We start from the raw sequence: 23,130 nt of genomic DNA, 5'->3' as shown, positions 1-23,130 counted from the left end.
TTCAGCTTCAGACACATCCTCTTCCCAGGCTTTTCCCTCTGACTACTCATCATCATCCCACCACCAAGCCCCAGGTTCTGAGCCTTAGTTCCTTGAGGGTTTCCTAGCTGGTACCTTCCACCATTCCTCTGTGTCCAACCAACCCATGACACAGAGAGACAGGAGAGAGAGATGTGTATATGGACAAAGGGATCATTTATGGACAATCCATGAGGCTGCATATACTGTTCAGCTTATTCTGAATGGTTGCTGGTTCTGGAAGGACAGTGGCAGCAAGTGAGGAGTAGGGAGGAGAAAGTGGGAACCTGACTTCTGGGATGCCGCCCTCTCTCAGCGAGTAATCATGCTGGTGTGGCCCAGCACTTTCTCTGCTAGGTTGTCATATGTCAAACACAACAGTCAGTACAAAGGCCTTTTCCCTCCCCTGCCTGGATGCTGATGCAGCAATACAGTCCTCTGGGCTATCAACACCCTCCAGCATCAGCTTGATACATACATCAAGGAACACCAGTGCTATGGGACAGAGCTTCACCCTTCTGCTCATCTTTCTGGGCGTGCAGGTTGTGACAGAAGCCTTCAAAATCTGTGCTTTCAACATTCGCAGTTTTGGGAGAGCCAAGGCAGCAAACCGGAGGGTCATGGGAGCTCTTGTCCAGGTGAGTTTGTGATTGATTTGGACCAAGGGTGATAACAGTGCTTCATTAGTTTAATGAGCAATTCTTGCTCTCAGCCCTGCTTAGAAATAATAATAAATATAATAATAAATATAATAATAAATATAATAATAATAATATATTTATACCCCGCAGCTTTCAACAAAATATTAAAATACAGTAATGCATCAAACATTAAAAGCTTCCCTAAACAGGGCTGCCTTCAGATAACTTCTAAAAGTCTGGTAGTTGTTTTTCTCTTTGACATCTGGTGAGAGGGTGTTCCACAGGGAGGGCACCACTACTGAGAAGGACCTCTGCCTGGCTCCCTGTAGCTTTGCTTCTCGCAGTGAGGGAACCACCAAAAGGCCCTTGGTGCTAGACCTCAGTGTCTGGGTAGAATAGTGGGGGTGGAGACGCTCCTTCAGATATACTGGACCAAGGCTGTTTAGGGCTTTAAAGGTCAGCACCAACACTTTGAATTGTGCTCGGAAACGTACTGGGAGCCAGTGCAGGTCTTTCAAGACTGGTGTTATATGGTCTCGGCAGCCGCTCCCAGTCACCAGTCTAGCTGCTGCATTCTGGATTAGTTGTAGTTTCAGGGTCACCTTCAAAGGTAGATCCACGGAGAGCGCATTGCAGTAGTCCAAGCGGGAGATAACCAGAGCATGTATCACTCTGGCGAGTCTGCGGGCAGGTAGGGTCTCAGCCTGCATCCCAGATGGAGCTGGTAAACAGCTGCCCTGGACACAGAATTGACCTGCGCCTCCATGGACAGCTGTGAGTCCAAAATGACTCTCAGGCTGCACACCTGGTCCTTCAGGGGCACAGTTACCCCATTCAGGACCAGGGAGAAACCATGAACTGTATCCCTAACCCTAGAGATCTGGGGGCAGCTGCGATTATGGCAGAGGTAAAAACATTGTGGATGACAGGTTGCAAATGTATTCTTGCTACAGCGATAAGCAAATAGAATCATAGAATTGTAATGGACCTGAAGGGTAATCTAGTCAAACCCTCTGCAATGCAGGAATCTCAACTAAAGCATCCATGGCAGATGGCCATGATCAAAGAGCAGAGAGGAAAATGTACCAGCTACTCCACAAGCTGGGAGATTTAAGACCATGTAACAAAAATGAATTCTGAGCAGGAGGTCTTTCAGCTGAAGCAGTTTGACAAGCAGCTAAGTTCAAAGGCCTGCTCTTGCATGTATTAAAGTTGGGTTTAATTGCAAACATAGAAATTTTAAGGGCATGTATCTCATAACTATAGCAGTGTTAAGGGAAGGGCTCAAGTTCATTGATAGAGCATCCGCTTTGCATGGAAAAGGTCCCATGTTCAAATCTTGGCATCGCTAAGTAAAGACTGTTGTCTGAAAGCTGGAAAGCTGCTGCCAGTCAGTGTAGATTCTAAGCAAGATGGTTCAGTGTCTGGCTTGGTAGAAGGCATCTGTTTAATACAAGTCACACAACCCTTGTTTTTAAGCAAAGGGATGTGTGCTTTTGACAAACATTGGCCCACTTGATTTTTTATAATGGCAATGCAATGTGTAGAAACCACACATTGGTCAGCTTCACACTGACTGGAGTGCTTACGCAATTCCTAATTCTAGGCAAGACTTGAAAACCTTTGCCAGACAGAATTGTAGAGTTGGAAGAGATCCTGAGGGTTATCTAGTCCAACCCCCTGCAATGCAGAAATCTCAGCTAAAGCCCTCTGCTTAAAAATCTCCAATGAAGGAGAATTCACCACCTTCTTATGGAGTCCATTCCACTGACAAACAGCTCTTACCGTCAGAAAGTTATTTTTGACGTTTAGTCAGAATCTCCTTTCTTATAACTTGAAGCCATCACTTTGGGTTCTATCCTCAACAGCAGAAGAAAACAAGTTTGCTCCATCTTCTATGTGACATCCCTTTGGAGTCGGCTATCATAGTCTCCTCTTTTCCAGTCTAAACATACCCAACTCCCACAACCGTTCCACTTAAGTCTTGGTTTCCAGGGCCTTGTCCATCCCCACCATGTCAATATCCCCAGTCACCGCATACTAAGGCAGTGATATGAACAAATGCTGCATCTGGTTACCTTCGATCATTCTTTCCATCTGTTTACTTAAGAGTTTGGCAAGATCTTGTGAGATCTGGCAGAGGTTGATGCTGTTTCTCCACCAGGGCAGAGGTGGAAGGGCTGCTGCTTCACTCTGCTCACGAGTGGAGGGGGCCTGGTGCCTACATTCCTTTCTGTTACTAATTAATTCATCCAAGACGTCAATGGATTTCCCCATCACTTCCTGCACCACAAACTGGTTACTGTTGTTTTTTTAAAAGCGGGCAACAAAGCACTCTAATCCACTATGAAGTTCTGCAGAACAGTGGCAATGCGGAAGCAACCAGGACCAAGAGAAAGGGGGAAATATGTGTGACAGTGACAATGCCCAGAGCACCTCATTGCCCTGACCACCCACTCTTCTCCCACTGCCAGATCCTCTCTCGCTGTGATATTTCTGCCATCCAAGAGGTGCGAGACTCCAGGGGTGCAGCTATTCAGACGTTGCTGCGGGAGCTGAACAGGTAGTACCAGCAGAGGCTGCTAATCATAGACCTAGTCAAAATATGCAGTAGGAGGGGGTATAATGTGAATGGTACCATTTCAGGTTACAGGTGTGTGGGGAGATTAGTTAGTTTATTTTTATTCACAGGGAGATTTCTTTTTTTATTGTGGGGGAGCATTCTAACAAGGCTTCCCCCCATTGCTCCATTCTTCATCTGAGGATTCTGTATCACCCCATTCTGTTATTAGGCAAAGTGGCATCTTGAACTCTTTCTACCTGGCAGGTATGATCCCTCTCATCACTACAGCCGCCTGGAGAGCAAGAGGCTAGGGCGAGGCAGCTACAAGGAGCAGAATATCTTTGTGTATCGGTAATATCTGGGGGAGCTGGGAACATGACTAAATCAGAGCCCCAGGAACCAAAATCCAACTCTGGCCTATATATGCATGTATATAACTCCCCCTCTCCCAGGATAGTGTTTTACGGGGTGGCCATTTTGTTACCCAAGGTGAAGGACAAAATGATACCTGCCTTCCTCCATTTCAAGTACCAAAGCTGAGCAGTGTGAGAATTTATTACTTATTTCAGTAATAAACACTTAAGTCACTAGGCAGTAAGGCTAAAAAGATACAGTGAATATGAAACCAGTTAAAACTAACCAAAAAATCAGAAAACGTAGCTAAAATGCCTGCTGATTTTTAAAGAGAGAAGAAAACATTTTCACTTCAAGGGGGGGGGGGGGCTATCTGATCTCAGCTGTGGGTTCCACAGAAATGGGTCCACAGTACTGAACATACAATATGTGCTAGAAGCTGACCAGAATGGCTGGGTGAGGTATAACAACAACAACAACTTCCTTGCACTGCTGTTCCCCTCCTGCCCACCCACCTAGCTACGGCATCTACCAGCTGAGGCAGCCACCTCACTGCCTAACAGTAGGGCCAATTCTGGTATTTTAATTGCCAATCAATTATAACAATATGCATTTCCATATTTGTAACCCCTATAATCCCATCCTTCCTCCAGAACTATTATTTAGCCTCAGAAAAATGTATTTGGGCAAACTGGGGTATGAGACAATAATTTTCCAGCGAACTTTGTTTTGGCTGAGCAGCGATTTCAGTCTGGATTTGCCACATATAAAGCTGGACTTAAGTGTCCATCCACTACTCCACACCTGCTCATTAGTGTTGGGTCTCGCAGCTCTGGTTTGTAGTTGGGGAACCAAGGCCTGGATCTCCTGAGGACATAAACCTGTGTTTGGGCTGAGACTTTGGCCTGCTGACAGAGGCTTACCTGATTTCATCATAATAATGACCCCTTCACAAAGAAAGATTGCAAATTTGGGGTGAAAGGGAGCATCAGGGTGCTGACATCTACATTCAGTCGTGAGAGCTTCCACTTGCAGGCTCTCTCTTGGTACAAAACCAGACACAGGTTTACTTGGATAAGAACTCACTCAAAGGCGCACAGACCCAAATCTCCCAGATCCAAGTTCACCCTCATATTCAACAGTCGAGAGAGAGATTATGCATACTTTAACCTTTTGAGGAATGAAGGCTCCTTGGATGAATGTTCCCTCTGATGCCTACTTTTTTTACCTTGACAGAATGGATGTTGTGTCAGTTACTGATTGGTGCCAGTTTGGGGATGAGGATGCCAGAGATTACAAGGCATTTGCCCGGGGGCCCTTTGCCGCTCGCTTTCACTCTCCATACACAGGTAACACCCAGTTTCTCCACAGAGGTCTCAATTGTTCTGGATACTTGTCCACAGATTCTTGGTGATCCAGGAGCTGTTATCTCCAAGGCAGTTATGGAAGACTACCTCGGTTTTAGGACTGAAAGCCTGGCATTTCTTATGGTCCGTTCTTAACCTGAAACTGTTCTTAACCTGAAGCACCACTTTAGCTAATAGGCTTTCCTGCTGCCGCCGTGCAATTTCTGTTCTCATCCTGAAGCAAAGTTATTTACCCCAGGTACTTTTTCTGAGTTAGCACTGTATAGCCCTAGTTGGATGGTTCAGTGGTGCTTAGGTAGATGAGGAAACAGAAGAAATTGAATGTATTGAGAAGCTGAGGTAAAGGAGCTAGCTCTTGTTAAGTGTGCATGTGTGTAATAATAGCCACTAAGAGGAAAGAGCAGGGAGATCAGTAGTGAAACCTCTCCCATCATCTGAACTGCTGTCTTCCACCCCACAGCTATCCTAGATTTTGTGCTACTTTTACACCACACCAGTCCTCGGGAAGCTGCCCAAGAGCTTGATCTGCTGTTTGGAGTGTGCACAGAACTGATGCAACGGTGGAAAACTGAGGTATATTATGGGGGCAGATGTTGTAAACTCAGCAAGTCACTAAGAACATAAAAGCCCTGCTGGATCAGAAGACCAATCTAGTCCAGCACCGTTCTCACAGTGGCTGACCAGATGTGTTAATAGGACATTCTCCTTCTCCTGATTCCCAGCAAAGTCTCATGCCACCTCCTCTAGTGGAGATGCTACTCACATACAACTCTTTCCTTGCGATCTGAATAGAATGTGATGCTGCTGGGAGATCTGAATGCTGCTGGTGCCTACATCCCAGCAAGTGCTTGGGCTGGGATCCGCCTGCGCAATCACCTTGCTTTCCACTGGCTCATTGGTGATGGAGAGGACACCACAGTCAGCCACCGGACCTGCTGTGCCTATGACAGGTACCAGAGGACACTTTTCAGCTCCACTCACCCATTCTCAACATGTTTCCCCTTACTCCCAAAAGCAATCCAGTATTTGCCAGCCTTTTAAGCAAGCATGCCAGACAGAAAGTAAGCCCTGAGGAGATTGTGTCACTTACAGTGTATACCATATGCCCTTTTTTGGTGTGGTTTTGCTTCTGGTCTGTTGAGCTGGAGAGCAGACAACACTAGAGGCAGAGACTACTCCTGATTTGTACCATAGCCAGGCCAAGAACTTAAGAGTTAACCTGGCACACTAGACTCCTGCTTTGTCACGTAAACTGACCATGCTTTTTTTGTTGGGGGCAGAGCAGAGACCCATCACACTCCACTTTTTGTACTCTGTCCTCCCATGCTAGGATTATAGTCCATGGAGAAGAGCTGCTTGGCGCCATTGTACCCAGATCTGCCAAGCCTTTCAACTTCACACAAGCACTTGGACTATCGGAGGAAGAGGTGGGTGTGATTGGGCTCCTTTCTTAACTGGCTGCTAGTTTGAACGTGATGTAAAGACCTGAATAATCCACACCATTTCATTCCTACAGGCCCTAGCAGTCAGCGACCACTATCCTGTAGAGGTGAATCTTCGGCTTGCTCTGAAAGCCCAGCGAGAGCTCTAAACCATCAACCATCCTTCTGGCTATAGAAGCAAGGGCAATGGCAGGGCAAAAAGAAACTAACTTCTATGACTATTCCATTCAGCAAGATCCGTCTAGGGCAGCAGTGGAATCCCCATACAGTAAAAGCAGTCTAATGCACATACACTCCCCCCCTGCCTCCAGCATGAAAATCAAGGTGACAGAAGAGCCCCATCTACATTGCAGCTAGGACTTGCAAGCCTTCACGCAGGTGTATCCAGGTGTTGCCACAAAATTCACCACCTAAGCTTAGGGCTGGGTGAATTTAAATATCCTACATGGGTTGTAGGCATTAGGCGCAGCATTCAGCTTCCTTAGAAACTACATTTTTAAAAAAGTATCTTATGAAAATAGCACTTCATTTCTTTGATTCAGTTGTCATCTGTATCCCATCCTTTACCCCCAGAAACTCCCAACATTGTTTACCCTAGATAATCCCATTTTTGTTTCAGTTGAACCAACCAACCCTGATGAAGCAGGATACTGCCTCAGTAAGCCATACATCTATAATGCACACTGAAATGGCCCCCTTCCCAATCTGCTGGGAGACCAGCCTGAGGGATTCATTACTGTGAGAATGGTCTTGTGTGACACTGACAAAGGAATACTGATATTCAAATTCATTACTATGTTCACTTGTTTCCAAAAGCGGGTGAAGTTTGATGTTATATCAAACCCACAGTAACATTAATGTAACAGTAAACAAAGCAGCTCAATAGACATTTTTTATTTCCATTCATCTTCCTTCAAGAATTGAGGAAAGCAGCTTGTGGATAAACACCAAGCACTTATGCTGCATGCAGTGCACGCCACTTGTCCAGAGGGCCTCTGTTGGGGATGTATTTCACGCCACAGCCGTCAGGGATAAGGCGCTTCTCAGCCACCATGTCCTCAAACTCATCAGCATTGAATTTGGTGAAGCCCCATTTCTTGGAAATGTGGATCTAGGTGAGAGAGAAGACATCAGAAGCTTGCCTCAGACTTCCCAGCTTTTATGCATCTACTACTGAGTATCAGTCTGTCTTTGTTGAGCTGAGATGCAACACCACAGGTCAACTGGCCTGTCCCTCCATACCAACTTACAGTCAGTCACTGTAGATGAAAGTCATCTATGACAAAGTTCATTCTCAGCAAAAGGTTGTAAGAGCAGCAAACTAAAACTTACGATCTCACTAGCTATACTGAGAGATTTATCTCGTTTTGCACCCTATCTTTAGCGGTGCAACGCCTGTATACTTCTGGACTGACAGTATTCCTCCCCCACCGACACACACATTACCTTCTGGCGACCAGGGAACTTGAACTTGGCTCTGCGCAATGCTTCAATGACATGTTCCTTGTTCTGCACCTTGGTACGGATGGACATGATGACCTGGCCAATATGCACACGGGCCACAGTGCCCTGAGGCTTACCAAAGGCTCCACGCATTCCGGTCTGGAGTCTAATAAGAAACCAAAACCAAATCTTAGGGTGTTATCCTCAAGGACAATACCATGCTGCTACACCCACCACCAGTCAAGCCCTCTTGGCAAATGTAGAAGCCAAGAGCTTCAGCCAGTCATGCACCTCACCAGGACTCAAGTGTTCCCAGGGTCCCTTAAGGTGCACTGTACAAGGAACAGAGCACGTACACAACCAAGGGAGTTACTGTGCGCAGTCAGTGCACACCACCCCCCGATAGCAGCAGGGGCTGGTCGGCTTAATTGACTGCAAGGTCAATTTTAACACCAGAACTGGGTCTCTACCCATTCCTCACCTATCAGCTCCAGCACATGACAACATCTTGTTGATGCGGATGACATGGAAGGGGTGCAGGCGCACACGGATGTGAAATCCATCCTTACCACAACTTTTCACCATGTATTTGTTGGCACAGATACGGGCGGCCTCTAGAGCTGCAGAGAGAGAGACAGGGTGAATGGGGCAGACAGTAGAAGCCCAGCAAAAAGAGTGGTTTGAGTGGTCTGTTGGTGCTCTGTACCTTCTGATGAAAGCTGCTCATATTCATCTGACACCATGTGCCCACAGAGGGGGAACTCATCAACCTTGGCCTTCTTCCTGCCCAGGTCAAAAATTCTGATCTTAGGATCTGGAGAACAGAAAGTAATATTATCAGCCAGTTCACTTTAACTCGGATTTCCTAACAGGCCAAATTAGGTGCAATCCACTCTGACCAGGCAATTAAGTCTCATCAGGCTATCCTCTGTTGGATTAAATTCTACATTCCTATCTGAATGCATGCAGTTCAATTTAACTGTTCATCAGGCAAAAATAAATATCTTACCAGGAACACCTCTACAGAAACGGGACTTGGGGTAGGGCTTGTTCTTGCAGTATCGATAACTAGAAGAAAAAGACAGATAAGGTAGTCAGAAACAATTTTTTGAAATTAAAGTCACAACTGCTGAATATGATAAACCAGAAATTGGGAACCTATAGCCTTGCATAGGTTGTTGAACTACAGCTCCCATCAACCCTTGTCTTTGGCCATTCACATCTGATTGGGGGTTGGTGGTTAGAAACTGGTCCAAGATGCAGTCCCAGATATTAGCCTTTTAAACCAATTTACTAGCCTAATGGAGTTTAGCAGTGGAAGGATGAAGAGCTCCAACCTTCCTTCAGCAGCTCATTTTATGTCTATGCTGGGCAAACATAAGGAACAGAATCCTTCCATGTTGCTAGTCTGCTCACTTGCCACATTCAGTTTCTTGCTGCTCTATGGCTACCAAGCAAGTGCTAAATTAAAAATATGTCTCATACAATTGATAAAGAACATGTAGACACTTATCTGTATTTATTGGCTTTTATTTCCATACTAGTACTGTTTCTTAACAGTAAGTGAAGTTCTGTAAACCCAAGAACTTCTACTTTCGCTATCGAAAGCAAGGTGTTTAACTGGAATTTACATCTGGCTGACAGTTCTGGCTCCCATCCCAAGATCAATAGTAATTTCTGCAGCAATGTTTATCACAAAGTTACACTTGTCCCTAAACCTGGTATACTAGTATCTGAAAGACTGATATATAAATCAGAGCATCCAAGGTTTTTAGCTACTCAACAGCATGGTTTGGACAATCGTTTTCAGCTCAACAAACCATGGCTTTTGAAGCTCGGAATGGGGCACTCGTGAGAAGCATGTCTCCTATTCCTTGTCAGTTTCTATGCAAAGATCTTGGCATGTATTAAGAAAAAAATCAGGAAATCTGGATTTATGCTGGCCTGCTGGGGGTGGTGTGTGACAGAATGGTGAAATGGGGGAACGCTCAGCCCCAATGCTAGTGCCTGGCTTCATAAACGTTTATGAGGCTTTGAATGAAAATCTGAACCAGGCCATTAGGTGGTCTCAGGCAAAGCCACTCTCAGTATCAACTCTCTAAGCTTAGTGTCGTAAGAATAAAATAAAGAATATTTATATGTCATAGTGTACTCAACTACATCCTACTCCAGAGTGCATCCACTGAAATTAGTGAACCTGTTAGTCATACCTGCTTGCTTCAGTGGGCTTACTCTGAGTACAACTAGCAGTGACTGGGGAGCTTCAGCCTTCATGTCCCGCTTAAGGGTTTCTGATGCATGCATGCAACTGGCCACTGCTAGGAGGCAGCATGCAAAACTAGGCAGGCAGCCCCTTGATCAAATCTGGCAGAAATTTCTTGTTTTTATGCTAAACTCACGGGGGATGTTTGTGCGTGCGCGTGCTTGGGTCTAATATCCATCCCACGAAAGCAACCTTGCTGCTAAGAGCCACCACGGGCGGCAACGCAGAAGGGTCCCCGGGCCACGAGCAAGCCGTGAAAGCCCAGAGCCCCCAAGGCCGGGCCCGTTTCGGTCGCCCACCCTCGTCCTCCCCGACCGCGGCCCCCGCCAGAAGAGGAAAGCGGGAGATGCGGCTGCCAGGAGAGACCCCTTTCGGCCTCCCCGCGCCCTCGCCAGCCCCGACGGAGCGGCCACGCGGCCTCCTCCCGGCCTTGCCCGGCCTCCGGGCGGCCCAACTCACCAGCGCGCGGGTCGGCGGCCCATGGCTGCAGGTCTGAGAGGCAGAGAGAGAGAGAGAGAGAGAGAAAGAGAGTCAGTCCGGGGCCGCAAAGGGAAGCGGGCCGAGCGCAGGGCCTGCTTCTCGCTCTCGGGCCCAAGCCGCGCCGCAGCCGCCGCCTCGCCCGCGTACTCACCTCGCCGAGCGGAAAGAGAGCGGGGAGCGCGCCTGCGCGCTGCTTATCAACGCTGCCGCTCTAGGACGGCCGCGGACACAGAGGTTGGGCCTTGTCTGGACCGGAAGCAGCGGAAGCTCAACGTATCCGGAAGCTCGTCGCGACATATTAGCTTCCGGGTTGATTTTAGGGGAAACGTTCTTCTGACTCCATTTGCGTGGATGTTTAAACCTTTAACTGCGGGATAGAAGGGCGAAGGAGGTGCTCGTGCAATTGAACATACATTTGCTGCCGAAATTTTTTAGATGGGAGATCTTAAAAACAACCACTACCCTCATGTCAGTGCTGATCGTTATAACACCCTCAGTATTTTGAACTATATAATGTGTGGAATTGCCCATGGCTTTTGAGTTAGGTTTTCAAGGTCTTTATTCATGGCAAGGCGCTGCAAAGCCTCTGTCGACCTCCGCTCTTACTTGGCACTTCGAAATACAGTAACATAGTTGTTCTTTTTATACATCTATATATCTTTATCTACTGTATACTATTTCTGTTATCATTGTACACATAAATAATAAAACATGTACTGTACATGAGTGACAAAAAAATGGGTCATCGGGGGTGTGAAATGCTAAACATTATTTTACAATACCGTAATAATGAGGTAAACCAGTTCAATAAATTCTTCAAAAAATCAACTTAGGAAACAGAGTAATAGTTGTTTTATTAATGTGGCTGTAATAAGCAATTTTGTCGAAAGTTTACAGAAAAACAGAGCAAAGACTTAATTCACACTGATGTCCAATATGTATAATTTAACTTGCTGGCTTTCCGTATAGTCTCCCTCCCCTCAACCCCGAAACGAGGAGCAATTTTATTAAGACGTCCTTGCTTTCACAGTTCTACTCTTACTAAGGATGCATTGCATTGCAGCTCTCGTTGCATTCAGTTGAAATCATAAATAAGCAAAAGCAACACTAAACGAAGAGCAGAATAATTAAACGAATTTCTATTCGTTTGGCGCCTACTGTGAGCCCTGCTTTCTTTGGACATTACGACCTGCTGGGTTAACAACTAATAAAATGGCAGCTGTGAGTTATTTATGGTTGCAAAGTACGAATGAGAATGCTAGGAGAATATCCCGGAGAATATCCACCGGGAATTGTAAGGATCTCAAGCTCTGTCGGAAGAGACAGGCTAAAGCAACCTTACTGCGCATGCGCTCCTCCCGCCGCTTGTGCGGGAAGACGCGATTTCTTACGGGATTTCGTCACAGGTCTCGCGGTATCTGGATAAGACTCCTGTTAATTCGCCCCCCTCAGAAGATTCAAGGATGGCGGCTTCGGCAGTTTTGTATACTGGCAGGCAGCTGTGGAGGCCAGCCTTGTTGGCGTCCCGCTCGGTAAGACGACGGGCTCTACTGCGGTTGTGGACACTGACCTTGTCCGGAGGTGAAGGGAAACCGGCGCCGCTCCTTGGTTTCCTCTCAGGGGAGTGGGTGGGCGGGCTGGGGCAACCGTTGCCATGTTTCCGATTGGTTAAGGAAGCAGGCGGTGGGTGGGACAAAAGGAGAATGGTGCTTTCGCATTGGCTGGCTTTGGTTTTTTATTGGGCGCTTCCTTTGGGACTCGTTGCGTAGCAGATAATTTTGATTGGGCGATAGATATGAGACTAGGAGAGAAGAATTAAAGGGCTAAAAGCACAACCAAGGAATTAAAGGAAAGGAAACAGCCCTGTTTGCACGAGATGATCATGATGATTAGTAACCTCTATAGTAATGAGTCTGGAATAACTGCCACCCATTGCTTTCATACAGACTTATTTATTAATTGCATTTATCTCCCACCTTTCATCCAGGGAGCTCAAGGTGGTTCACACTTTTCCTGTTGCTCCCCATTTATCCTCACAACAGCAACCCTGTGAGAGGTTGAGGGGCTGGCCCACAGTCACCCAGTGAGCGTCATAGCTGAATGTGGATTTGAACCCTTCATTAGCATTAAATATTTGATCATTTTTAAAAAATAATATTTATTACATTTAAACATTACAAAAAAGGAAAGAGAAAAAGAAGAGAAAAGAAAAGAATACAATACAATACAATACAATATATAAACATTACACAATACAACGTTAACACAACAAACCAAACCAAACAAAGCAAAGACAATTTAAAACACACAGCATACCGTTTCAATATCCTATCTTTCATTCACTTGTTTCAATGACCTCCTCACACCTCCCTTTTTGTATTCCACTTCTATTAGTTGTTTCAGCAATTCCTTTAAATATTTGATCATTTTTGATGGAACAGTTGACCAAGAACTCTTTGACAGATCAAATATCCATCTCTAGCTTCTGGCAAAGGGGAGTAAATGAAAGATTTCACTCAAACCTGGAATTTCACAGAGTCAGGCAGGACACCTAGTGTTTCATTCCTGTCTTGTAAGAATCCTTTATTTCTGGATTCCCCAAATCACCTTCCTTAGCCTATGCTGTTTTTCTGTCTCCCCCACAGGTGCAGGCTCTAACAGATGGCAGTCGCAGGAATGTGGCCTCGGTTTGTATTGCTTGTGCTTGCTATCCTTTGTCACAAAGAGATGTTAGGGGAGGCACTCTTTGTGTTCATTATTTCCCCCACAAATTCACTGACCGCTGTCTATGGACCGAAGGGGGATGTAAATGGTCCTAATGTGACATCTGTTTCTATTCTCTGTACTGATTGGGCACCCGAGGAATTGGGATCAAATCTGGTATGCAAACAAAATGTTGCAATCTAAGACAGTTTCTCCTCTTGGAGGAAGATGTTCTAATGGGCTCTGCCATATTGACCTGCCTTTTCCATATCTTCTCTCTGTTCAATTGGAGTAATAATTCTAACTTATTAACTGTGTAGGGAAATTACAAGGTACTAACAGCCTTGTACCTTTTAAAATCAATGGTTAAAATCAGTGCAGTTTTCAAAGGTTCAGTCCATTATCTTGATTCAAAATGGCATCCAATTTTATCCCAACATAGATGAAAACCTACTCCTTGATTCACGAACTGTTGTGCAGAATTTGGTTATGATATCTTAAAGAGGTATCCAAATGCATAGCAAGCAACTAACTTTCCAAAATACATGGAAAAATTAAAAAGATCAGTGGATAACATTTCAGAGGTACTAGATAAACTTTATAATGGCTCTGAGGACCTATGAGATTGTAAAGCACTCTGCTGGTTAAAATTCTAGATGAAGGATCTTGGTAAATGTTTGGTTAACAATATATTTTTTTTTTTTTACACTGCTGCCTGTGAAACTCCTGTTCTTTTTTCCCCTTTCCCATCTTCCCAATATCTGTTCCTGACACATTGCCTACAGCAACAGACTATTGTAAGTAGTTTTCCTACCATTTCAATTTTAAACTTGGAGTTACAGCCAATGGGTTTAAGTCTCCTATTCCAATTATCAATTATTCATCAAGCTGCAAATGTCCCAAGTAACTGGCAAAGGGTGATTGCTAAGACTGACACTACTGAGCTAGAATATATGGACCATTAGTCCTAAGTTGTTCTTTAGCCTCCTCTCCCAGGTTGGAAATAGTGGGCTTAAACCTTTCTTCAATTTGGTTTTGGAAACACTGTCTCCTGAATGGGGTTTGATAAGCTAGGGTTGGGAATACTGGTGTCTATATTTACCACTGGAAACCAGAGGTCAGAGTGGCTAAAATGCAAGGCAATTGAGAATATCATGACAATCCTTAGTGCTGGTTGAATGTAGTGTAGCAAGCTAAAAGAATGAGGTGAGAATGGGGTGGTCTGCTGGTTAGAATAGAGCAGCCGGTGTTACCTGGCTGGGATCTAGGACTCTCAGGGTTTCATTCTTCACTTTGAACAAAGAATCTACACTCTTGTTGTTTTAAGCTCTCCTGATCATCAGAAGCTTGTCAGGGGTTCCTCATAGGGAAGGAAGATCCATAAGGATGAACCAGCTTGTTTGCCTTCCATGCTTTGTGTAGGCATAGGGAAGTGCTGAGCATGTTCTAGGATGCTCCCCCTAGTTAGCAAGGGGTGACAGTGAAGCCCAGTAGGCCTGACTAAGCACTCCATGCAAACTGAGTGGGTGACTTAGAAAATGCCCCAGAACCCTCTGCAGTGTGGGTGGGGGCATTTCATGTCAGACTCTGCATGTCAGTGTGGAAAGGGTTCTTTGGAGACTTGTCTGAAAGGCATTGGCCTAGATGAGCATGGCAGGGATGTGTAGTTACTGAGAACAAAGGCCTCCTAAGATTCCTGGGCAGGGGTGTGGCCTAGCCGAAAGGATTACGATTTGCAAGATTTTGTTCTAAACTGCCTAAACCTGCACCTCTTTCTCCACAGCCTCCACCAGCCAAATATGGGGGACGCCATACTGTGACAATGATTCCTGGAGATGGGATTGGGCCGGAGCTTATGCTTCATGTCAAGGAGGTGTTCAGGTACAAATTTCCTCTCTGTGTGCCTCTCCAGAGCTGTGCATAAGACCCAGAAGGCCTGCTTGTGTGCACTGATCTGTCCTGCTAACTAATAGACACTTTTTGCCTCGCAAAGCCATGGCTGGAATTCATCTTGACTGCCCCACCCTTCTCTTCTCTCTACCCCAGGCATGCCACTGTGCCTGTGGACTTTGAGGAAGTTCTGGTCAGCTCAGAGGGATCTGAAGAGGACATGCAGAATGCTCTCATGGCCATCCGGCGCAACCGTGTAGCCCTCAAAGGTGATCCTTTGCTTTTCACAGCATGCAGAATTGTGCCAAGTTCTGCATAAAGTGAAGTCGAAAGGAGGAGAAAGGGGTGTCCTGTGTATCTTTTCAGGGGGTGGTTGGAAAGGGCAGATTTGTTTTACTGGGCTGCATGGGCTTAGTAAAGGCCAGTATCTATTTATTTTCCAAAGCCACATTTTGGATTCATCTGGTCCCCTTTCCTTCTTCCCTTCTTCCCTCTTCAGTCCAAAACGAGCCTATTCTAGGTTTCGCCTTAACAATATTTGAAGATGCTTATTTTTTTATTACATTTATATACCATCTCTGTCTTCCAAGGAGCTCAAGATGGTGTGCATGGTTCTCCTCCCCAATTCATCCTCACAATAACGCTGTGAGGGAGGTTAGGCTAAGAGATGGTGACTGACTCCAAGGTCACCCAGGGAGCTTCATTGCTGAGTGAGGAGTTGAACCCTGGTCTCTTAGGTCATAGTCCAATACTCTGCTGCATTTAAACCTATATCTAATATTGCATCCTTGTGATAGCTCTGGAAAACTGGTGCTGCTTATTCCCATTTTATGGATGGAGGAACTGAAACTAACAGCCTCTCAGTACATGTCTGACTGCTGTGGAATCTGAATCCAGATTTCCCAGGCTTGATATTTTATCCACGTTTGTTTCTAACCCATCAGGAAAGAGGACAATTTATATAGCTGCAATTTTCAGATTGCCCCATATTGGTGTGCTATGTTTACTAAGGCCAGGGAGTGGATCCTCTTATTAACTGGTTCTCTTTTCCTGGCTTTATAGGAAATATCGAGACGAACCATAACTTACCACCTTCTCACAAGTCCCGGAACAACATAATGCGGTGAGTTGAGAGAGAGGCTTAGCCCAGTTGCCAAGCAGAGCCTAAGAGTTGGGAGTGTGGTTTAGTCCATATACAACCAGTCATTTCCATTTTCTACCCCTGTCTAGAGGCTTAAAAAAAATAGTGGAAGTGGAAGGAAGTATGTAAATGAGGCCAGCAGTTTTGATTTCTGTATTGCTTCCCATAGTGATGCCACAAGTCACAGGACCGATGTCTTCCTCTAGTATGCCACCCACACATTATATGCAGCTCTGCCCTCTGTTCCTTGGTGTGGTTTTGCTCCTGGTCTGCTGAGCTGGAAAGCACATTGGAAAAGCAAGCGGCAGCATTCTTGCTGGTTGGGTGTGACCCTGCATCACAGCCAGACCCATCAGCCCTCCTGCTCCCATCTGGGTGTGCCACAGAATCTCATTTCCAATGATGTGGGTTGGTCATCATCCATAGCATGTGAGGTTCATCTCTCCTAGCAACACGATACTCTTGTTGAGGCAATTGGCGAAACTAGGGAGAAGGTGGATCTGGGGCAAAAGGAACAATTGTGCTTTCTGAAGTACACAGAATCACAACAGTTGTTATTCTGAGTAGAATCTGTGCTGTGTGACCTTTTCCTTTCCCTCTCTGAATCCACAGCACAAATCTGGATCTGTTTGCTAATGTGATTCACTGCAAGAGCCTTCGGGGAGTGGCAACCAGGCACCATGACATCGACATACTCATAGTCCGAGAGAACACGGAGGGAGAATACAGCAGCCTGGAGCACGAGGTGCTAGTTAGCAGAGGCAACCACTTTTGCTCTCCTTATTTCTCCCCAAATCCCCCTCCCTCCTCAACCCTATTTGCATTGGGGCAGTGCTGTTTCCTCTCCAGGTGGGCTTTTTTCCTTTCCTTTCCTTTCCTTCCCTTCTAAAGCATACTGACTCTCTGCTTGTGGCATATCATGATCAGGATTGAATGGTGATGAGATAGTCCTGCTATATGGCAAGTGACCTTTTAGTGAGGTGTCAAAGATTTTATGATGGTGGCCAGCAACTGACAGTCCAGGGGTTCAGTCTGGCTCTCATCCTTCCATTCCAGGGATTTCTTCCTGTGATTGCGTACTTCCAAATGGTTCCTCCTGACAAAAACCAAGATGCTGGCAAGTGCCTTTTTTCAGTCACAGGGCCCGGCTCTGTAAAACCTCCTCCATACTAGCATATTCACTCACTCACTCACTCACTCACTCACTCACTCACTCACAGACATTTGCTTTGTCTCGTATGGGTGTGAAAAAAACAGGCGAAGCCTGCAGCTCTTGCTCAGTTAAATAGATGGCCTCTAACCGGGGTTCTATGATACATCATAGGGGAAAACCACAAGCAGAAAGTTGGTTTCCTAAAACTGGCAATCTGTCCAAGGATTGCAGTAATCTTTCCAAGTAGGACATCATTTCCCACCCAGTCCCAACTGAGCTAGAGGTAGAAACTAGGAGTTTTGATTTTGCCTGTTCTGCCCCTGCCCCCTCCAGAGCGTCTCTGGTGTAGTGGAGAGCCTGAAGATCATCACAAAGACCAAGTCGCTGCGCATCGCAGAATACGCCTTCAAGCTGGCGCATGAAGCTGGGCGCAAGAAGGTGACCGCCGTCCACAAGGCAAACATCATGTACGTTAGGGAACATGTAGGCCTTTCTTCAGCGTTCGTGTGTGGGAGCAGGGTTGGGTGTAGCTGGGGGTGGTGGTTTTCTGGCTCAGTGGTGTAAAGTGTGCCACAACTTGTGCCCAGTAGGAGATGCCTCAATTCTTATTTATGCACCCTGCAAATCAGGGCATTGTGCCATGAAATTTTATTCCTAGGCTGCCAAGTCAGGGATCAGTTTTCTGTTCTGTGTGGAAGAGGTAGGCTGTACAGGTCTGACTGTACGCTAGCATCAGAGACCTTTCTGCTCTTGTTCAGGAATACCACAAACATTTGCTGCCTCTACAGTTTGTGGTGCCTTTGCTGCAGCTCTGGCTGACATTTTCCCTCTTTTTCTCCCATATTAGGAAGCTGGGTGATGGCCTTTTCCTGCAGTGTTGCAAAGAGGTGGCAGCTGGCTTCCCAAACATCACATTTGAGAGCATGATTGTTGACAACACTACTATGCAGGTACTTGGATGTTCTAGTCTTATGTCTAGCTGCCATTTCAAACACAGGACACTTGAGTCTTCTTTGTAGACAGCTCAAATCTTTGTGTTCTTCATTCTCTTTGGCAGTGCTGTTCAGGGATTCCCACTGTAAGTCCCTTTCAGATTACCACCTTAATCCATTCACATGGATTAAACATGCACAGGAGTCAGTCCCAGCATTTTGTGCCCACAAGCATAACTTTGGGGTTTTTTGTTTTGTTTGTTTTTTTAAAATAGAATCACGAGAACTGGAAATGTCAAGTTTTGTAATAGTCAAAGCAATTGTTATAAAGGAAACAGAAGACATTTCTCAGGATTTACTTTGGAGGGAAAACAGGTTGGCTAATAATGTAACTTTCTGTTTAGAATATGTGACTTTTGCAGATCATTCAGAGAAATTGTTTAAATTAGGAGTGCTTTTATGAAAGCTTCCAGGAAGATCTGAAACTACATCACTGTTCTGTTGTGGCTGGGATGGGTGGGGAGAGGAGGGGACATGAATCACTACTCTCACCTTTAAACTCACTGCTGTCTCTGATTTTCCTAGTTGGTGTCCCGTCCACAGCAGTTTGATGTCATGGTTATGCCTAACCTCTACGGCAACATTGTCAACAACGTCTGTGCTGGACTGGTTGGGGGCCCGGGCCTGGTGCCAGGTGCCAATTACGGGCGTGATTATGCAGTTTTTGAAACGGTGAGTTTTTGAGAGGGTGGTGGATGTCAGGCTCCAGTAAAGTGGGGTTGTGATGAAGAAGCACCGAGGGCAGGAATGCTACTTGACTGAGTGAGAAAGGGCTCCTAAGGCAGAGGCTCTGGCTTCCAGATGGGCCTGAGCACCAGGATCTCTCCAGTAAGCATTGCCTGGAAGAAAACTGAGGGAGATGGAAGAGAGCTGAACACACCAGCAAAAAAACAGACCACTTGTATCTTTGCCTCTCCATTATTCTATGTTGGTTTCTTTCGTTTTGGAAACCCTCTTGCTCCCTCAGACAATATAGCCTGCTCTCTCAATGCCTTATCTCTCTCTTCTCCTTCTTCAGGCCACGCGCAATACTGGCAAGAGCATTGCTGGCAAGAACATTGCCAACCCCACAGCCATGCTGCTCGCCAGCTGCATGATGCTGGACCACCTCAAGTACGTGCGCATACCCCTTTCCCTGTCTCAGCCGCCGCCACTGCCTAATACAACTGCCGCAACTGTTTCCCCATTTCCCAACTATGAGAGCCAACGTGGCATAGTGGGTTAGCCTCTAGGATGGGTTTGTGGAACCTTTGGCCCTCCAGATGTTGCCGTCATCACCCCTGACGGTGCTTGCTATGGCTGATGGGAGTTGTAGTTCAGCAACATCTGGGGGGAACAAAGATTCTCTTCACCTGCTCTAGGCATTCCCAAGTTCAAATATCTACTCAGCCACTAAATTATTGGGTGACACTAGGTGGAGAGATGCATCTAAAATGTGGGAGCTACTGAACACTTACCTGATCATCTTGGGGAAAGTGTGAGACAAAAATGAAATGTTTGTCTCAGTGGCAGATTCTTCCATCATAATAGGGGAGGGTGGGGGAAGAGAGACTGCATTTGTGCTGCTGTTTCTCATCGCTTCGCTCTGTTGTTCATTGCAGACTGCACAACCATGCATCAATTATCCGCAAGGCAGTTCTGGCCTCTATGGACGAAGTAGAAGTGAGTTGTTTTTTCCCTTCCCAGGCCAATGGCCTATCAAGAGAATTGGGGATGTGGGCTCTAAAGTCACTGGGTGTTCTTCTTGGGTCTGTACATACCAGCAGAGGACTTAAAAACCATTGTCAAATATCTCAGATTGATTTCTTGTTTGTTTTGGAGGGCATCCAAAATGTGACTAGCCAATCCAAGTCAGGCTTTTAGGGTGCGGGTCTAAATGATTCCTAGAGCAAGTGTGAAGGATGCAGCCATTGGGCCCATGAGTCTCTAAATATCCCTAAGGCATGAGAAAGACAGCTGAGCAGGTACTAGTCCATGTGCCCTACTGGGGGTGCAGTTGGATCAGAGAACATGACCATGACTTGTACAGCAACGCAGGGACTTGTAGTGAGAAGTAAATGAAGAAGCTTGTGTCAGTTGGTACAGTGGGGGAGCAGAAGTATCAAGTTGGTGGCATTGTGGAAAGAGGGTTGGGCGGAATAGTCTATCCCTTCAATTGGTCAAGAGCCACAGGTTTCCAAGAGTGCACCATCATATGTGCACAACCACAGCATGTATGTATGCGTCTGCATGTGGGTCTCCCTTGGTAACTGTCCTTACACTTTGAGTAGGTAGCCCATCTTCACTACAAACATCTGTTGCCTATTTGGCATTTTCATTTGTGGATGCCATGGGAAATAGTTTTTAACTTGGCGATATCTCTAGCTCTCCCATCCCTTTGGGAACTGCAGTTTCCAGTGTTTTGCTGCAGATACACCAAATGTTCTAGTGGCTTGCAACAGTGTTTACAGCTAAATTAAACAGTAAAAAAATGAAGGTCCCAAAATGCATGTTTGGGCTGAAGGGGGTTCTTGGCTCCCAAGTTTGAAGACAGACTGCTAGTTAACTAAACTGAAGACTGTGAAGGGGCAGTTGTGAATGAAGGTGGCTTAATACAGCTTTTTCTTTCTTTTTCCTCTCCAGACTCACACACCAGATATTGGGGGCCAGGGTACAACCTCAGCGGCTGTTCAGTCCATCCTGCAACAGATCAAAAAATCTAACCCGAACCTGGCACAGGTGAGTTGGGTAGGAAGGTGACAGGTTTGCAGCTCTCAGGGGGGGGGGGGTTTGAAGTGGAAGGTGAGGAAGGGAAGTTATAAGATTTTGATGAAGTGCAGACTTCTTGAAACCCGTTTCCAAGGTTTCAAGAAATGTCATCATACCAAAGTTTTTGTAAGATTGTACTTGCTTGTCCTTACTGAGCAGCTTCTGCCTTTAGGGATTGGATGTAAAGCAGGAGAAGGAAGGAGAGGGGCTTAGGGGGCACTGGTAGAAGCAGAATTTAGGGGCTGCGTGGACACGAAGGATCCTCCTGCAACTGAAGCCAAGCAGTTTTAAACTTCACTTGTCCCTGCCTTAAGCTTTGCCTCTTTACAAAATGGGAATTTTAGTGATTAGCCAGTGTGAGGTTGGGCAGAATGAAATATAAGTAGTTCTTAGTCTGTGTAGCTAGCTTTCCTAAAGACCATTCAATTCTTTTTACCTTTGCATGTTATTGTTTTTTAGTGACATTCTGAAGCCAAAGAACCAGGCTCAATAGCTGTTTGAGCTGCAACTGAAACAAATACCCCTCCTGTCTGCCTGAAAGAGGCCGGAGCAACTGCTGCCTGTGACTAGAACAGACTGTTCCATTGTGAGCTAGCCAAGCACAAACTCCCATCTTCTGTATATAGTGTGTAAGATGGCAATTCATACCCACCTCACTAAAGGGAAATAAATGGAAATGTGAGGCCTATCGTGTCTCTGTGTCTCCTGCTTTTAGGCTGACTAGTAGATACGCACAGCTAAGTGGATTAATGGTGTGGTGAGAGAGAGCAGCAGGGGAGAGGGAAGTTTGGGGCTATGGAGCATGGTTTTTATCGTGGGGAAGGCTCCTGGTGACTTACACTGAAGGAACTTACAATCAAGGACCGGCTAAGGCAGCAGCCAAATGCAAGGACCAGACTCCCCTAGTTAGGGAAGGGAGCTGGCTGCTTCCTGCAGTATAACCTACCACTACGGCACCTGCTGATTGGAATCTAAGATGGTGTCAATTTTTTAAAAAGCAGGTTTTCCTTTGTCTACAGCTGCACATCCCTTTGTTCCAACACAGTACAGAAAGACACACTTAATTTTCAATGGATTTTGTGAATGCCAAAAAGAATGGTGATATAAAAGCAAAATTCTGCAAGCAGCATGACTTCTGCTGCTGCTAGCAGTGGGGAGCACTAAAGAGCTGCAGCCCACTAATGCTTTGCCCCCAGTCAAGCACTGCCTAGACTTAAAATCCCATCTTTACAGTCAGGGACTAGAAACATGCACTCCAGGGCAGCAGGAGAGGTCTATACAGAAAGCAGCTTCCTGGTAAATGGTTAGGTTCATGCAGACATTGCTGAGCTGTCTTAGGTGTGGTAAATTTCAGGCCCACAGGCTGGATGGGGCACTCTAGTCCTCCAGAACTCTCCACCAGGCTGCATCCCATACCGGACCTGCTCTCTGTCCTTGAGTGCTTTTGCCCAGCTGGAATGTGTCCCTGGAACTGCAATAATGGCTCATGTGTCTGGCTGTAGAGGTATGTATGTAGAAACTTCTGACTTCACACAGGTGCAGTAGGTGACAGTCCACCTAAGGTAAGAGTCACATCGGTTGCTCTGTCAACTTTGCCTCTGACTCCTTGCGGTGCTTCCAGCCCAGCCCTTGGAAGTGTGTGTGGCCCTGGGCTGGGAGAGGCTCCCCATCCCTGATGTATTGGGGACCTTCTAAGTTTGCTTTTTCTTTTACAATGAGGGGCTGATATTTCTCAAGGTGAGTTTTGTTCTGAACTTCCATTCTACTCTGTGGCAGTGTGAACTTTTACCACCACCCTCCCTCCATGCCACTGCACACCCAAGATATCAATCCCAGAAGGGAAGTAGAAGAACAACTTTCCTTAGAGGGAGTAACTCTAACCCCTTTCCCCTCGCAGGAGTTGAGAACCTGATCCTCAAGAGGTTCTCCTCC

At 46.0% G+C, this 23,130-nt stretch overlaps 3 protein-coding genes across 3 annotated transcripts; 2 read left to right on the top strand and 1 right to left on the bottom strand.

Moving 5' to 3' along the window:
* Positions 1–189: 189 nt before the first annotated feature.
* On the top strand, positions 190–6,821 carry LOC309331956 (deoxyribonuclease-1-like). The gene is made up of 8 exons (XM_081844556.1): positions 190–656; positions 3,134–3,222; positions 3,487–3,573; positions 4,813–4,925; positions 5,404–5,516; positions 5,736–5,893; positions 6,274–6,370; positions 6,460–6,821. The coding sequence occupies exons 1-8, from the start codon at positions 384–386 to the stop codon at positions 6,532–6,534; spliced, it is 1,005 nt and encodes a 334-aa protein (XP_081700682.1). The 5' UTR covers positions 190–383; the 3' UTR covers positions 6,535–6,821.
* A 443-nt stretch (positions 6,822–7,264) lies between these two features.
* RPL10 (ribosomal protein L10) lies at positions 7,265–10,714 on the bottom strand. Its single transcript, XM_081844573.1, has 6 exons — positions 10,551–10,714; positions 8,838–8,896; positions 8,535–8,642; positions 8,310–8,448; positions 7,832–7,994; positions 7,265–7,496 (listed from the first exon to the last, which is right to left on the bottom strand). Exons 1-6 carry the CDS (start codon positions 10,571–10,573, stop codon positions 7,341–7,343), a joined length of 648 nt encoding a protein of 215 aa, XP_081700699.1. The 5' UTR covers positions 10,574–10,714; the 3' UTR covers positions 7,265–7,340.
* An 833-nt stretch (positions 10,715–11,547) lies between these two features.
* IDH3G (isocitrate dehydrogenase (NAD(+)) 3 non-catalytic subunit gamma) lies at positions 11,548–21,886 on the top strand. The gene is made up of 14 exons (XM_081844582.1): positions 11,548–12,103; positions 13,217–13,258; positions 14,060–14,071; positions 15,058–15,155; positions 15,321–15,433; positions 16,227–16,287; positions 16,918–17,050; positions 17,792–17,925; positions 18,306–18,408; positions 18,976–19,122; positions 19,469–19,563; positions 20,052–20,112; positions 21,073–21,168; positions 21,658–21,886. Exons 1-14 carry the CDS (start codon positions 12,035–12,037, stop codon positions 21,658–21,660), a joined length of 1,167 nt encoding a protein of 388 aa, XP_081700708.1. The 5' UTR covers positions 11,548–12,034; the 3' UTR covers positions 21,661–21,886.
* Positions 21,887–23,130: the final 1,244 nt, after the last annotated feature.

This window comes from Podarcis erhardii (assembly GCF_964252035.2).
Source record: "Podarcis erhardii genome assembly, chromosome: 17".
Classification (NCBI taxonomy): domain Eukaryota; kingdom Metazoa; phylum Chordata; class Lepidosauria; order Squamata; family Lacertidae; genus Podarcis; species Podarcis erhardii.
Note: the sequence above shows the minus strand (reverse complement) of the source record. Positions and strands in the feature narration are given on the sequence as shown.